The sequence below is a fragment of the Stegostoma tigrinum genome, chromosome 23, assembly GCF_030684315.1.
Source record: "Stegostoma tigrinum isolate sSteTig4 chromosome 23, sSteTig4.hap1, whole genome shotgun sequence".
In the NCBI taxonomy this organism is placed as follows: domain Eukaryota; kingdom Metazoa; phylum Chordata; class Chondrichthyes; order Orectolobiformes; family Stegostomatidae; genus Stegostoma; species Stegostoma tigrinum.
This window is the reverse complement of record NC_081376.1, coordinates 54,463,436-54,480,262: the sequence shown is the minus strand read 5'-3', so window position 1 is coordinate 54,480,262 and position 16,827 is coordinate 54,463,436. Positions and strand designations below refer to the sequence as shown.

Below are 16,827 nucleotides of genomic sequence, written 5' to 3'. Positions count from 1 at the left end.
TGTCACAAATACTGCAGCCCTAAGTTCAGTGCAAAAAAAATCCTGTGATATTTTGATAAGCAATGGAGATACATCAAACTCACAGGAAATGATGATCTACATAATGGTGTAAGCAGGTGATTGATAGAATACCTGAGCGCTGTGTCCTTACTATAGACTCAAGAAACTCTCGACTAGAAGCACGGATGTAAATGAACTGTTTGATTGGTAGATTGTCAGTTTATTTTAATTATAAATCCTTCTCACATTTCCTGATTTTTCAGATCTGGAGGCTACCAGACGACCGAGCTCTCCATTACTTGATATCAAACCTATCGAGTTTTGGGCAATAGGATCTAAGAAAGAAATAGTTCAACCAAAGGTATTTCGAAAAGCCTACATGCCTGAGGACTACTTCCGAAAGTTTGAGCCAAGACTGTACTCTGTTGATTCAAACAGTGATGATGTGGACACTTTGACTGATGATGAGATTCTGTCCAGGTATCAGCTGGGAATGCTGCATTTCAGTACCCAGTATGACCTGCTGCATTACCACTTGATAGTGCGGGTGATTGAAGCCAGGGATCTTCCTCCCCCGATCTCATACGATGGCTCCAGACAAGACATGGCTCATTCGAATCCATATGTGAAGATGTGTCTCCTTCCAGATCAGAAGAACTCAAGGCAAACAGGTGTCAAACGAAAAACCCAAAACCCAGTTTTTGAAGAGCGTTATACATTTGAGATTCCATTTTTAGAAGCTCAGAGGAGGACTCTCCTTTTAACAGTTGTTGACTTTGATAAGTTTTCACGCCACTGTGTTATTGGGAAAGTTGCAATGCCTTTAAATGAGGTAGACCTTGTAAAAGGTGGACATTGGTGGAAAGCGCTGATTCCAAGCTCTCAGGTAAGGTACGACTTCGATTGTGTGCCTTAAATTTCCACTTGACCTTCAGCATATGATTCATTGCCCGAGTACCATGGGACATGTGCAGATATCTTGTAACCCCGGTGTCCCGCACTACCATTGACAATGGAAGAGACTTTACTGTTAAATACTTAGGGGCAAGTTGAGTGGATTTTGCTTATTTGGCTAAACTTCCCAACTCCACGAATATGAAACTTTGAAAAGATTTGCCCTGCCCCCCACCTCAGCTCAGCTATATCAGCATCCACTGGCTGCAAAAGGTGTGCAATGCCTCTGTGTCCTACATCTGTCCTGCCAGTGTGAGCAGGCAGATTCCTGGGCTGCTTTAGAAAGGCACCAACACTATGGACATGACCCTACCGGTGCCTGCATGATTGAACAGCCTGTGCAGGGAAATGGGATTAGAAGAGATGGATGGTTGATGACCAGTGCAAGCACGATGGGCCAAAGAGCCTCTTTCTGTGCTGTAAAATTTCTGTGATTCTGTGCCTCTTAGATTCCTCTGTGATGTACAACACTCTGCTTTACTGACCAGGGCTGAGCAAACGATTCACCCAGCTATTTATAGCACATTATCCCTTAAAAAAAACGTTGAATTTCTCTAACTCCCATTGTGAGACTGTGGCTAACAATATTAATAAAACAACTCACTGTGGAAGTCGAGAACATGTAATTCAAATCATTATAAAAGAGGTTTTGAAATGTGGTACCTGGAAATTATGTGTTTGGTATGAGATCAGAAATGCATTTGTGCCCTATTAATGGTACATGACAGACAAAAAATGAATTTGTATCTTCCAGTTAATCCAAAGTAGAATGTCTATGTTGTTGCTGTGATCCTGGACGAACAAACTGAATATCAAAGTCTTAAGTCACACCTCAACAATGTGTGAAAGTAGATCCAATAAATCTTGTGGTTTGTGGCTTGGCACCAAAATGAATCATTGAGAAAGTTGCTATTAGTTTGAGAAAATCCACCTGTGCTGCAGGGAATAGAGTCTGACCTACCTGTGATTTCAGTCCGACATTTTATTGCTAATATTTCGCTGTAAGGATTAAGAGATGCACCTAAACAGGAAGCTCGACAGACAGATGAGGGAGACGAAACAGAAAGAGAAGCTACTCAGGTTCGGTGGGGAGGTGTAATCAGGATCAACCAGTTGTGCTGAATGGCCGAAAAACCCCATTTCCAATCTCCGCCTCCCTGCGCGTGATCTCTGAACAGATCAGTGGCTCCTTCTCAGCTTGTTTGCAGCCTTCTCCATTAATGACCACTGGCGCCTCGGCCAGTGCATCTCCTCCAACATTCAGCTGGGTGAGATTCCCCTCTCCTGAATCTACTCTTGTTTTCTGCCCTTGACAAAGAGTTACTTAGCTGGTTTATTTTATTAGGTCTGGAGTGGCCCAAGGATTGATCCCTGACCAAGATTCTGTTTCTCAAGCTCCACATGCACCTCCTGTTCCAAAATCTGGTCCCACGTGTACTGTCAAGTTGGCCAGCGACGACATCCCTCCGGCCCTCATGCTGCTTGTTGATGTGCAGTTTCTCTAAAGAATATTAGAAAGAGCTAAGCACCATTTTTGCTTCCCATCACAAACTGTGTTCACTACTGAATCATGCCTCACCCCAACACTGAGATCAACTCAACCCATTTGTGAACTTGTTTTAATATGAATTGTTTCCCTGACTACATTTCCACTCCAACAGCAAGAATGCCTATTTCTTGATCTATAATATCACCAAGTCTCCATCTCTGATTCAGCTCTTCCATTGCCTCTGAAACTCTCATTCATGGCCGCGTAGCCTCTAGAATTGACTATTCTATAGTTGCCTGGTTGATCCCCCAATCTTCTCTAAAGTCATCTAGATCTGTATTCTAATTCACATTAACCTTATCTACAAAACCCCACCTCAACATTTGTTAACCTACAGTGGCTTCTGATTTGACAATGTTCTGAATTTAAAGTTCTCAGTCTTATTTTTAAATTCTTACATGTTCTTGCCCCTCTCTATCTCTGTAACTTTCTCTATCTAGCTGCCCTCTGAAACCTGTGGGGTACCTGCTCCAACCCTGGCTCCTGCACGTTTCTGATTCTAATCGTTCCACCATTGGATTCACATATCTGAACTTGACTTTGAAATACATCCTCCAAGCCTCTCTTTCCACCTTTAAAACCTTCCTAAATCCCAACTTTTTGACTATCTTCTGGCCATCTGTCTTTCTGTCTCCTTATCTGTCACGTTTGCTTGGTAATGTTCCTGTGAAATCATTTGAAACATTTTACTGTCTAATAGATGCTATATAAATGCATGCTTCTGTTGCAAATTCAGTTTAATTCTTGGTAAAGAAAAGTCACAAAAGGGGCTCCACCTCACACACTGAGGGCAGTTTAGGACAGGCAATAAATTAATCAAAGTTATCAGCTACATAACAGGAGCCAAGCAATGTACAGCTGAAGGGGCTGCCTCCTGCATCCAGCGGGATCTGTCAGGACCTGCCGACGAGCAAGTGGAACAGGGGATTAACTAATGACTGCAGGATATTTCCCTCCAACCACTTCAGAGATGCGGTGACACACCTCTGGAGCAGGTGGGGCTTGAATCTGGACACCTTGGCCCAGAGGCAGGGACATTACCTCAACATCACAAGCGATGGTTAGGTGTTAGTTCAGGGCTAGTTGGGTGAGTGCTTATCTGGGTGTGTGGGAACAAGTAGGTAGTGAGGTGATAGATTGTGTTTTGTGAGCTGGAACAAAAATAAAAGTCTGACTGGAAAATGATATGACTGCCCTCTATATCACCAGCATTTTAATTGCTGGGATTTAATACTGACACCAAATGTAAGGACCTGACCCCGATCCAGGATTCTGACATTTTAATAACAGTAGAGGCAGCTGGGGATTAAATCCAACATGTTCTGCATTATTGTAGAGTGTGCTGTGTCTGTGACTTCAATACTGTTTCATTAATGTGAAATTACAGGGTGCAACTTTCAAAAAAGAGTGCCCAATTTTATAACGAGGAAATCATCAGAAAATTTCAATGACAGATCATTTTGCCTACCTAATACCTTTGACAATTGTGGGACCATTTCATTGATTGTGAAGGTGATCTTGCTTAGATTTTGAGATAAAGCAAACATCTTTCATTGACCTGTCATCAGTTAAGCTGCACCTTCCTGTTACTGGATTCTGGGACAAAATGGGATAAATTGGTAAACAGTAGAGGGATTGTAATGTGCAATTGTAACTCCATTCCTTCCAGTGCAGGCAGATACGAACTTGGTGCTGTTGTATAAAGTAATTGTTCTGGAGGGGTTAACATTACATGTTACATTGGCTCCACCCATTCTAATGACGTCACAATCTGTCGGTGGAGACAAGGAGCTATTCCTGAGCTTTTCGAGGGAGCAGATGTATTTGCAGTAGCTCCCAAAGGTCCCAGTAATAACATTGAACCAAATGTACCTCTACTTACTGCTCCCAAGTAATACACTTCCTTGATATCCCAGCTTTCTTACAATCCAAAGAAAATCCAATTTTGGAGGAAGCCATTCAAATTACAGGAAGCAGAAACATTTGCGGACAGATCCTGAGAGGGGAAGACCAGCCCTACCTCAAGAGGGTTCCAAGTCTGTTTACACCATTAGAATAGGAACATTGGAACAGGAGAAGGCCATTCAAGGCCCCAAGCCTGTTCCACCATTCAGCAAGAGCCTAACTCCAGTTACCTGCCTTTGGCCCATATACCTTAATATCTTCACCAAACGAAGTGTTATCTGTCTTAGATTTAAAGTGAGCAATTGATGCAGCATCCACTGTGATCTGTGGAAGAGAGTTCCAAAGCCCTCGCACCCTTTGTGTGTAGAAACACTTCCTAACATCTCTCCTGAATGGTCTGGCCCTTGTTCTCAGACTATGTCCCCTTGTTCTAGAATACCCAGCCTGTGGAAATAGTTTCACTTTACCTATCCTGTCTGTTCTTGATAATATTTTGAAGCTTTCGATCAGATCACCCCTTAACCTTCTAAATTCAAGAGAAAACAGCTTAATTTATAGAATCTGTCCTCACGGCTTGACCCCTGAGGTGCAGGCATCATTCTTGTAAACCTCGCCAAAATAGGGTGCGGTGCCCAGATCTGGTGACCACACTTCAAATGGGGTCCATAGAGACACGGTCACCTTAAAGAGGCGTGTGACAGGCCAGGATGAGAGTGATCCACATAACAGCTGCTAAGGGCAGGTATCAGCACTGTAAGAGAGAAAAAGCTCACAGCCATCACTAAGGAATGATCCATCTGCAAAGCCGTAGGTCACTCCCAGCATACGCCCAGCATCCAGCAGGTGTGCTGGGCCTCGGTGTCCCACAGGGATGGGGGCCTTTGATGGTTGGTGTGTACATTAGCAATTTGGATGTGAATGGAAAAGGTGTAATTAGTAAGTTTGAAGATGATATGAAAATTGGGGATGTTGTTGATAGTGAGGAGGACGATCTCAGGCTACAGTTTGATATTAATCAGCTGGTAAATTGGGCAGAACAATGGCAGATAGAATTTAATCCCATTAAGTACAAATGATGCAGCTTGGGAGGTTAAATAAGGGAAGGCTATACACAGTGATTGGTAGGTCCCTAGGGAGTACTGAGGGGAAAGGTTCCTCGGTGTACAAATCCATAGATCCCAGAAGATGTCAGCACATGCAGACAGGGTGGCAAAGGTGTCATATGGGACACTTGCCCTCATTAGCCAGGGCGCTGAGTACAGGAGCAAGGAAGTGTTGTTACAACTTTATTGGTTCAGCCACAGATGGAATACAGTTTGCAGCTTTGGTTACTACCCCATCAGAAGGATGTGATCGTGCCAGAGAGGGTGCAGAGGAGATTCACCAGGATGTTGCCTGGGGTAGAAACTCTCAGTTATGAGGAGAGACATTATTTTCCCTGGAGCAGAGGAGGCTGGGGGCAGGGGGACGGTGGCATGGGCTCTGATTGAGGTGTACTAGACTGAAAGGCATAAACAGTGAGAGTTGTGAGATTATGAGAATCTTTTCCCCATGGCAGATGTGTCTAAAGCCAGAGGGCGCAAGTTTAAGGTGAAGAGTAAGGGTTTAGGAGATCTGAGGAAAAGGATTTTCCACCCAGAGGGTTGTAGAGATAAGGAGCGTGCTGCCTGAGAAGGTGGTGGAGGCAGGTTCTCTGGCAACATTTAAGAAACATGTGGCAAGTACTCAAAATGCGAAGGTAGAGGCAGCTGTGGACCACGCGCTGTGAGTGGGGTCAGTGCAGTTTGGTGTTTGTTGGTTGACGTAGACGCAGTGGGCCGAAGGACCTGGTTCTCTTACACATGAGTTTGCTACTGACGGAAATGCTCAATCCTCTTCCTCTCAAAACTAAACAAAGTGAACAACTTCATGTTGACCCATATTAACAATCACATTTAGCTCATTTACTCAACCTCTCTTTATGTCTTTGCAGAGTCTCTGCATCTTCTTCACACTGTATTTTTTTACCTGTCTGGGTGTCATCGGCAAAAATAGCAGGTGGTAAATGGTTGAAAATAAAGTTAAAAATAAAGAAGCTTAAATGAAAGTATTTACTGTAAACAGTTCTGATGAGGTTTTAATTAATCAGGCTCCATCTAGTGGCAGACACTGGTTGGTGCAAGTAAAACTCCCTATACTGACTAACCTCTGCCATAAGGTGGAGGCCAGGGCTTTGGTGAAAGTTCAGAATGGGAGCCAGGACAGAAGCAGACACTGGGAGACTTTAAAAGCAAGGCAGAGGGATGGTATGAGTGGGCTAAAGAGAGACTGAAGGAAGAGAGAGAGCTGGAGGAACGCTGAGGGATTTCAGGGTAGAGTGGAAGATTGGAAACATGGGGAAAATATCTTGAGTGCAAGCCATGAAGCAGGACATCTGTATCAATAACTTTGAATGTCTCCATGGCAATCAAGGATAGGAAATCAATGGTGTCCCAAATAACATCCAAGAATCAATAACAATAACTGAAACTCACAGATATTTCATTGCTTTAATAGTGATGTTAAAATGAAATAATGTTAACTGAGTCAACTTTAAACAAGGACTTTCTGTAAAAACATTTATATAAGTTTAAAACACGAGTCCATATTTCTGTCTCTCTAATTGACCATAAAATATTGATATGCAATGACCACTTAAGCAGATCATATTTTGATAGGTCTGTTTTTTGATTGGGCCAGGGTTGGAAACAGGAAACCTTGGCTGACTATGATCAATGATAACGGGAACTGCAGATGCTGGGGAATCCAGGATAACAAAGTGTGGAGCTGGATGAACACAGCAGGCCAAGCAGCATCAGAGGAGCACAAAAGCTGACGTTTCGGGCCTAGACCCTTCATCAGAAAAAAATTGATGAAGGGTCTAGGACCGAAACGTCAGCTTTTGTGCTCCTCTGATGCTGCTTGGCCTGCTGTGTTCATCCAGCCCCACACTTTGTTACCTGGGCTGACTATTCTGTTTTTAGTACAATGGGTCCTGACACCAATGAAGCCCATAAGACTATTGTTTCAAAATGTCCGTTTTAATCCACCTTGAGACATTTCCAGGCATTCGGCAAGCCTACAGTTCCAAAATCAGTGATTTATTGCAACCATTTTAGAAGTTCAACACTTTCAATTTTTAAAAGAAAGTATAGTCTGAACAGCTTTAATTTATTCACTTGTGGATTGTGGGTGCTGCTGGCTGGGGCAGCATTTATTGCTTGTGAGGATAAGCACAAACAGAAACAGAAATTGCTGGAAAAGCTCGGCAGCTCTGGTAGCATTTGTGGAGGGAAATCAGAATTAACGCTTCATGTCCGATGACCCTTCCTCGGAAAGAAACTGCATCCGCGGTTCTTTCGATTTGTATTTCTTGCCTGTCCCTAGCTGCCCTCGAGAAGTTGATGGTGAGCTGTCTTCTTGAACCGTTAAGGTCCATGTGTTGTGAGTTGTCCCACAATATTGTTAGTGAGGGAATTCCCGGATTTTGACCCAGCGATGAAGAAACAGTGATGTTCAGCACCATTCGTGACTCCCCTGGTGCTGACACAGGCCAGGTCCAAATGTAGCATGACCTGGACAATTTGCAGGTTTGGCTAGCAAGTGGAGAATAACATTCACACCACACAAATGCCAGGGCCTGCTGGCATTGACAAGGTCTGCTATAAATGTGTAGGGACTGGCGTTCTTTCCCCACTGCTTTCTTGATCCCATTACCTGCAGCCTCATCTTCCTGGTCCAGACCACTCACCAAATCAGATGGGCATGTCCTAAAGGATGTGACTATTTTCTGAACAAAGTCTCCCCCCTCCCTGACCCCAATATGACACAATGTGTCTGACCCAGCCGAAAGGTTTGGCTACCTGAGCTGAATGTTCTGGGGATGCAGACACTTGTAGCTGATGTGCGACACTGACAGGCAGTGGGATGCTTCTCTCCCCACCCTTCGTCATGCCCCCGCCTCCCTCCCCTCCCCCCACCTTCCATCCTGAACTCCCTCCACTGCTTCAGATGCTGCTGCCCAACCCTCTCCCCCTCCTCCCTGATCACTGGACCCCACCCTTCCCTCTGCACTCTGTTCCGGGTTTCTGACTATTGTACTGGTGCTCTCTGGGTCGGCGTGACCCAGCCTGGCCCCATTGCAGCAGGAGCAGGGGGATGGGGTTACCTTTGGGGTTTCCTCCCCCTTTGCTGATGAAATGGCCGGTACTGTAGGCTGTGCTCTGCTATTGTGCCCTGAGGCTGTGTCACATACAATTGATGGTATGGTTACGGTTGGCCATGCCCCAGTGGATATCGAGGGGGTTCTGGCACACACTAGCAGTGGCACCCTGCGCTGTGGAGATGCCACTAGCTTGCTCTCCTTGTTTCCTCCTCAATCTCTTGACAACCACAGCCTTGGGTATGGCATCTTGTATGTGACTGGCAACATTGCCCAAGGAGAGAATGGAAGTATCTCCCGCTCCAGTGAGACAGGAGCCCGAGTAAGAAAACATTAGAACCATAATCATCTCCAGTCATTGCCAGTACCAACCTCAGTCTGCAATCGAGACTGAAGTCGGGGTGTACCTCCTCACAGCGGCCAAGACATATGAAGCAGTAATCCTGGCTGGGTTTGAGGCTCAAGACTTGCAGCCAAAGAACAAAGAGGAACAAAGAACAGTACAGCACAGGAACAGGCCCTTCGGCCCTCCAACCCTGTGTCAACTCATTCTACCTTTCTATACTAAAAGTGTCCTCACTTACAAGATCCGTGTCCCTCTATTCCTTGCTATTCATGTGTTTGTCCAGGTGTTTCTTGAATGCTGATATTGTGTCTGCTTACTCCCTGCTCCCCTCCCTCCTCTGGCAGCATGTCCCAGGTACTCATCACCTGCTGTGTGACAACCTGCCTCTCACACCTCTTTTAAACTTACCCCCTCGTACCTTGAACCTGTGTCCCCTAGTAACTGACCCCTCAACCTGAATACTTCTGAATACATATAGATCTTGTCCCTGAGAATCTTCTCCTATAATTTCCCTACGATCGATGTGAGGCTCACGGGCCTGTAATTTGTAGGATTATCTCTGTTACCCTTCATAAACATTGGAACAACATCAGCTATTCTCCAGTCCGCTGTGGCCAAAGAGGACACAAAGATGTCTGTCAATGCTCCAGTAATTTGTTCTCTTGCCTTCCTCAATATTTTGAAATAGATCCTGTCAAGACTCAGGATCTTAACTACCATAATACTTTTTAACATGCACAACGCCTCTTCTTTTTTAATAGCAACTTGCCTTAGACATTCGACATTCCCTTCCCTGAGATCATCCTCCACCATTTCCTTCTCTTTGGTGAATACCGACATTAAGTATTCGTTTAGGACCTCACCTACCTCCTCTGCCCCACACATAGATTCCCAACTTTGTCCTTGAGTGGACACACCCTTTCCCTGGCTATCCTCTTGCTTTATATATCTGTATAAATAAGCTTTGGGATTCTCCTTAATCCTGTTTGCTCATGACTTTTTGTGACCCCTTTCAGCCCTTGTAATTCCTTTTTATGTTCTTTCCTACTTTCCTTAGATACTTCAGGGACTTCATCAGTTCCCATCCTCCCAAACCTTACAAATGCTTCCTTTTTCTTTCTGACTACACCCCTGGTCATCCAACATTCATGTAACTTGCCCATACCTATCCTTCATTCTCACAGGAACAGACCATTCCTTAATTCTCATCAACAGTCATCTGAAATACTCCCACATGTCCAATGTTGATTTACCCTCAAACAGCCACTTCCAATTAACCCTCTCCAGTTTCTTCCCAATATTGTTGCAGATCACTTTCCCCCAGTTTAATACCTTCCCCCGAGGACTGCTGTTATCCCAATCCATGAGTGTCTTAAAACTCACGTTATTATGGTCACTATTCCCGAAATACTCCCCCACTGAAACTTCACTCATCTGGCTGTGCTCATTACCCAAAACCAGGTCCAGTATAACCCCTTCCCTGGTTGGACTGTTTATGTACTGGGTCAAGAAACCTCCTGAATGATCCTTACAAATTCTGCCCCATCCAACCCCCCCACACGAAGTAAGTCCCAGTAAATACAGGGGAAGGTAAAGTCACCCACCACAACAACCCTGCTGTTTCAGTGATAATGGGAACTGCAGATGCTGGAGAATCCAAGATAACAAAGTGTGGAGCAGGATGAACACAGCAGGCCAAGCAGCATCTCAGGAGCACAAAAGCTGACGTTTCGGGCCTAGACCCTTCATCAGAAGCTGTTTTTACATTTTTCCAAAATCTGTCTACATACTTTCTCCTCTATCTCCTGCTGGCTGTTGGGAGGCCTGTAGTATACTCCCAGCATTGTGAAGTCATTGAGGTGTACAGCATGGAAACAGACCCTTTGATCTAACTCGTCCATACTGACCAGATATCCTCAATTAATCTAGTCCCATTTGCCAGCATTTGGCCCATATCCCTCTGAACCCTTCCTATTCATGTACCCATTTAAATGCTGTAACTGTGCCATCCTCCACCACTTCCATTTCACCTTCCCTATTCCTGACTTCTCCCCTTACTGCCTCACTGCATTAGTCCTCTGATGTATTCTCCCTCAGTAGAGCTTTCAAATACTCCTTTACTGGTAACGCAACTCCCCCACCCCTTTATGCCCCCTTCTATCACACCTGAAGCATCTAAATTCTGGGATGTTCAGCTGCCAGATCTGCCCTCTCTTTCCACTAAGTCTCTGCAATCACAGTAATGTCATCGTTCCAAGTACTAACTAATGCTCAAACTGTTGATTAGTGAGGCCTCCTCCTGTTCCTGTCCACATCCTCCCTACTCCAGCAGCTTGCTCTGTTCGGTGTTGCCTTCCGTGAGGACCCTGCTGCAGCATAAACAAAACCTTGCAGAGCTGGAAGCGATGCCTTCAGAATGGATCATGCCATTTCCTGTAGGTTTTTGCGATTACATGGAACAGTGCAAAGCAGCAAACACTTCGACAAACCTAACAACAGCTGTCTGAATCAATCAGCAGCTGCCCTGAAACCCACGGACAGCCCGAGCGGGTTTGACAGCTGGAATCCTTCCTGCTGCCAATTCCACGCGCACTTTGGGCAGTGGGGAAAAGGCTGTGTGAGGTGAAGTGTTCAGATCAAAAATGGCATCACTTTGTCAGACCAGTGCAACAAGCTCATTAACATCATGATCTGCTGACTGTGTAACACTCTGGTCTGAGCTACACTCTTACTGAGGGGACACTGGCAGGGCCAGCTCCCACACTCACTGTACTCAGCATAAACACCGTTTCTTTTAAACTGTCCCACGTAGGAGCTGTGAATTAGAACAGTGCGCAACCAGACTTTGTGGCCAGAATGTTTCTCTTCTGCAAACACTTACAAGTGATTGATTCCAAAAGAAACATAATTGTTGCCACATAGGAATATGAAAGAGAGTATATATGTGGCTATGATTTCATAAAGAAATCTGTTCTTGCATATATCTCATATCCTAAATATGAAACCAAGCTGTTCCTTGGCGTGCTTTAATTATTTAATTCATTTCTTCAAACATTTCGTGTTTTAATTCCACTCTGTTTCCTTACAGAATGAGGTCGAACTAGGAGAGTTATTGATCTCCCTCAATTACTTGCCAAGTGCAGGAAGACTAAATGTGGATATTATTAGAGCAAAGCAACTCCTTCAGACAGATATGAGCCAAGGATCAGGTAAAGAAGAGTTAGATTCATATTTAACATTGACTGTTGTACAGTAAATTGGGAGGAATTTAATATTTCACTCTGCCGATCATAGGCGTAGAAACATAGAAACTAGGAGAATGTGTAGGCCATTCTGCCCCTTTAAGCCCGTTCCATCATTATGATCGTGGCTGACCATCCAACTCAATAACCTGCTCCTGTTCTTTTCCCCAGATCCTTTGATCCCTTTAGCTCCAAGTGGTTTATCCAATTCCCCCTTAAAATCATACAACATTTATGCCCCAGCTGCTTTCTGTGGTGGTGAGTCCCACGGGGAAGAACCAGAGAAAATACATATTGAGAAAGTTATCATTTGGATATCATAACCAATGTAAACCTTATCCTGCTTTTAAATTATGACAGATCCATTTGTTAAAGTTCAGCTGGTGCATGGATTAAAACTGGTAAAAACTAAAAAAACATCTTGCATGAAGGGGACCATCGACCCATTCTACAACGAATCATTCAGTTTCAAAGTTCCTGTGGAAGAATTGGAAGATATCAGCTTAGTTTTTACAGGTAAGACCATGCAATATTCATCGCCCAGCCTCAGGTAATTAACATTCAATCCAACATGAATTATCAATTGGTTCAGAATGCTGTACTGCTTGCTTTTACCTAAAGCTTCAGTTTCTTTACTAAAGAAAGCCATTTGCCTGTTTGTGTGGACATAATTTGAAAATACATACTATATTTATATTGCTCGGTGTTCTCTCATTTAAAGATTAATTTTGGATTCGGTACATTTCCATAGTTATGAATAAACTTTGATGCTCTTCTCCAAACGATTGCCCTTAAACAGGCCTTGACACTGAGTGGGATTACACTGGACCACAACAGAGATCATTATGTTTGAGCCTACAACAGGGGATACATATAAATACTGTTCACAGCATGAGCAGGACTCAAGAATCAGATCCATAAATATTACTTTATTTTTTACCTTTCTGACTCAGCTAACACCATCACAAAGCAGCAATGGATATTTGAGTTTCTAGCCTAAACAGATTATGCAGCATTGGGAAACATATTTACTTGGTTGAACTGCGTAGGAACATTGTGGGTAGAATATAATTCTCTGTACTGAAACATAATAAGCATTAAGGGTGAAAAAGCGATACATTGTAGTATGTTACTGCTCAGTAGTCTGTCGCTCCTCATGGCATTGAATTAAATTTACCGTTTTATTCTCATTTGGTGCTTTTGTAAGTTGGTCACTTTTTAAAATAAGTATGTACGAGCATGATTATGCAGTTGAAAAGGATTGAATTCCATTAGCCATTAGTCTCATTAATAATTTCTCAGAAGTACAAAAGGGATGTTGTAACAGATCGCAGCTGATATTTACCAATTATTTTCCTGGCAGCACTGTCAGTGACCGTGCTTTCACACCTGACTATTTCAGACCTGATTATTTCTTGTCGAAACAACAGCAACTAAGTAATGTTACACATCTGCTCCAGCCTGCCCTGGCTGTGACAGTGTGCTGCAGTCATCAGCAGCTTTTTAACTGGTGAGCCGAGATGTCAAAGTCACTGATAGAGGAATGTCGGGAACAGCGTTACACGTCGAGTGTCAGGAACCGGGTAATATAGCGTGCACAAGTTTTGACGGAATTGTACACCCTGGACTTGCTGTTCTGGAGTTTAACCAGAGCCGATCTGTGATAATCAGTCCAGCACTTCAGTGAATAGGACACGATCTTGTTGATTCTTTTCTTAAGGTTAGAGACCTGCCTGGTAGTCTCAGTCATAAGAGATTATGGGAACTGCAGATGCTGGAGAATTGCAAGATAATAAAATGTGAGGCTGGATGAACACAGCAGGCCAAGACCCTTTGGGTCTAGGCCCGAAACGTCAGCTTTTGTGCTCCTGAGATGCTGCTTGGCCTGCTGTGTTCATCCAGCCTCACATTTTATTATCTTGGTAGTCTCAGTCAGTCAGTTGAAAGCTTCTCACACTGTCTTTCACATGGAAGTGTTTTCACCATGCAGGAGTATTGGTTGGGAAGGCAGTACTTTTTAACTTTAGGATACATGCTCCAGTCGACAGTGGAGACCCGGGACAAGATCACCGCAGGATCAATGGCTTCGCTGCAATGCAAAGACCCGAGAAAGAATTGAACATGTCCCTAGGTGTCAGAAGACAATGAAATGATCCACCAAGGATGACAGCATTGATGAGCCATTCGTATTACTACAATTTACAGAGACCTCAATGACTGTGCTGAACAGCAATAATCTACCAGTGAGTATTTTCCCCTCTGTGTTGTCTCCCCAATCTTACTGATGTTAATCTCAGCCTCTAAAATGTAGTTGAAAATCTATCCATCAATCTTGCTATAAATGCAACATCACCTTTCTTTCTGACATCAAAATACCATGGATTCTGGAAATTTGAATTGAAACAAAATTAGTAGAGAAACTCAACAGACCAGGCAGCATCTGTAGTGAAAGAAACAGCGGTAATGTTTTGAGTTATGGAATTCTTATCATTATTGCGAAAAGTTACAGCTGAAAGATTACAGATTTTCACATTGCCCCATTCTGATGAAAGGTGCTTGATCTGAAATATAAACTTGGTTTCTCGATTCACAGCTGTTCCTGACATCCTTGGTACTTCTGACAATTTCTGTTTTTATCAGCTGGCTTTCAGCATGTACGCATTCGATGTATTTCTGATTGATTTATCCACTCAGATGCCTTATTTACATTACTCCGTTTTGTTGCTTTTAACAGAAGGACCTAGGACGTACCACTAACTCACACACTGCACTCGAAGCTGCATCTGAGCAGATACCGACTCCCACCATCACCAGCACCTGTACTCTCACTAAGATTGGAGAATGTGGGCAAAGCCACCGAACACTCCTAGATATCTCAACTTTCTTGCTTAAACAGAGTTCTGGTCAGGCGGTAGGTTCACCTTCAGAGGAGCAGCAGTGAAGTGTCCAAGTTACACACAATGATGGGTCAGTACATGAGAAAGCTCTCTGCTTGAAGTATTCCCCAGCAGAGGTGCAACAATTCAACTATTCTGAAGCTCTGCCTTAAACACATTGATGCCTTCACTGATGGTAGACAAAGGGGTTATTGTGATTACACTGAGTGTTTCTGGCATAATTACCAGGTTCAGATTGATAAGTATTAATCATTGTGTTTACTGATGCGGAATCAGCTTTCTGAACGTTAGACATATTTGCTTCTGAAGGTGAATTCCTCATCTCCCCAACCCATGACTCCCAGCCTACCCTGACCACACATTCACTCTGTGTCCCTAACTTAGGCTCCAGTCCTGCCTTTTCTTTGTGACTGGTTCTGTTCCTTCACTCTCACTGAGGTCCTGGGCTCCTTCCAGTAACAGACATCAGTCAGTGCGAGTAGTTCTGGCAGTCCAGCTGCTGGACCATCCTCTGCCATTCGTTGTTACTTGAACAATACTGTACAGTGAAGGTCATTGCAGTGATTTTGTTCAGTATTGCATTGTGTGTCTTTTATAATTAGTGATGATTTTATTTTGCAATTTATTTCAGCTAGGAATGCAGTTTTGTACACGTACAGGACAATATTTCAACATTCACATTGCTTTTTCCAAGTAAGAAATATCTGAAGGAACCTAATACTGGCTTTAAGCTTGATTTTTATGAAAAACCATGATTCATTTAAAGTTGCTTCACTTAAACTCAGGATTTTAACGAACTTTAAGCATGACTTTAAGTGAGGACTGACTATACTTGTTTCTTGGTTTACCACCTTGGGTAATAGCAAAGACGTACCTGCTTAGCATTGTAGAGAACATTCTTTGGTGCAGCCCCATTCACACAGTCCCACCAGTACCACTAACTCACACACTGCACTCAAAGCTGCATCTGAGCAGATACAGACTCCCAAAATCGCCAGCAATTTCTGCTTTCATTCTAACCTGACTATTCGTTGTCTCCGCAATAGATGGACATGGGAACCAGATATTTTCAAGAAGTAAGTCAGTGTGGTGTTTTCGAGAGGAGATCTAATTAGTTGAAACTTCTGCCAGTCCCATGGTTTTTCCTGTGAGATCTTGCAGGGATGGCCCTGCAGATCACCAAATGAATGGGAGTCCATTGGTGCCAGGATATGTCAAGCTGTTTTTACAAACCCTGCTACTCTGTTTGTCAGTTTAAGTCATGCAATAGTCACCAGCGTTGCTGGACCTGACCATACAATCGATAAATTGACCCGAGCTCTTCAAGTTGAGCATCAGGGATTCAAAATTGTCAAATGTTTCCAGAATAATCTGTCAAAATGATGGTAACTACACAATTCTGAGGAAAGGTCACTGATCCCGAAACATTAACCCTGACTTTTTACTTCATAGGCGCAGCCAGACCTGCTGAGCTTTCCCAGCAACTTTGTTTATATTCTTGATTTACAGCATCCGCGGTTCTTTCTGTTTTTACATGGTAACTACATTATTTCCCTTATTTGCTAAACGTAGATGCCTGAAGATTGAAAGCTATAATTTTGTGCATTGTGCTAAATAGTGTAGAAATTTGAATTGGAAGTGAAATGGACAGAGACTAAGTGTGTCTATGCTTGACCCCAAGCTCTATTCCTACCTGTTCCAATACTGGACAAGCTGGGCAGAATGGAGAATGGTTCAAATAACCATAGAGAAAG

General features: G+C 43.5%; 1 protein-coding gene across 2 annotated transcripts in view; it reads left to right on the top strand.

The window, feature by feature from the left end:
• Positions 1-16,827, top strand: part of syt17 (synaptotagmin XVII) — an 81,136-nt gene that overhangs the window by 30,269 nt on the left and 34,040 nt on the right. For both annotated transcript variants that reach the window (XM_059654202.1, XM_059654201.1), the window contains exons 5-7: positions 264-886; positions 12,023-12,143; positions 12,537-12,692. In XM_059654202.1, the coding sequence (XP_059510185.1) occupies positions 264-886; positions 12,023-12,143; positions 12,537-12,692 (900 nt within the window). The remainder of the gene's footprint in view (positions 1-263; positions 887-12,022; positions 12,144-12,536; positions 12,693-16,827) is intronic.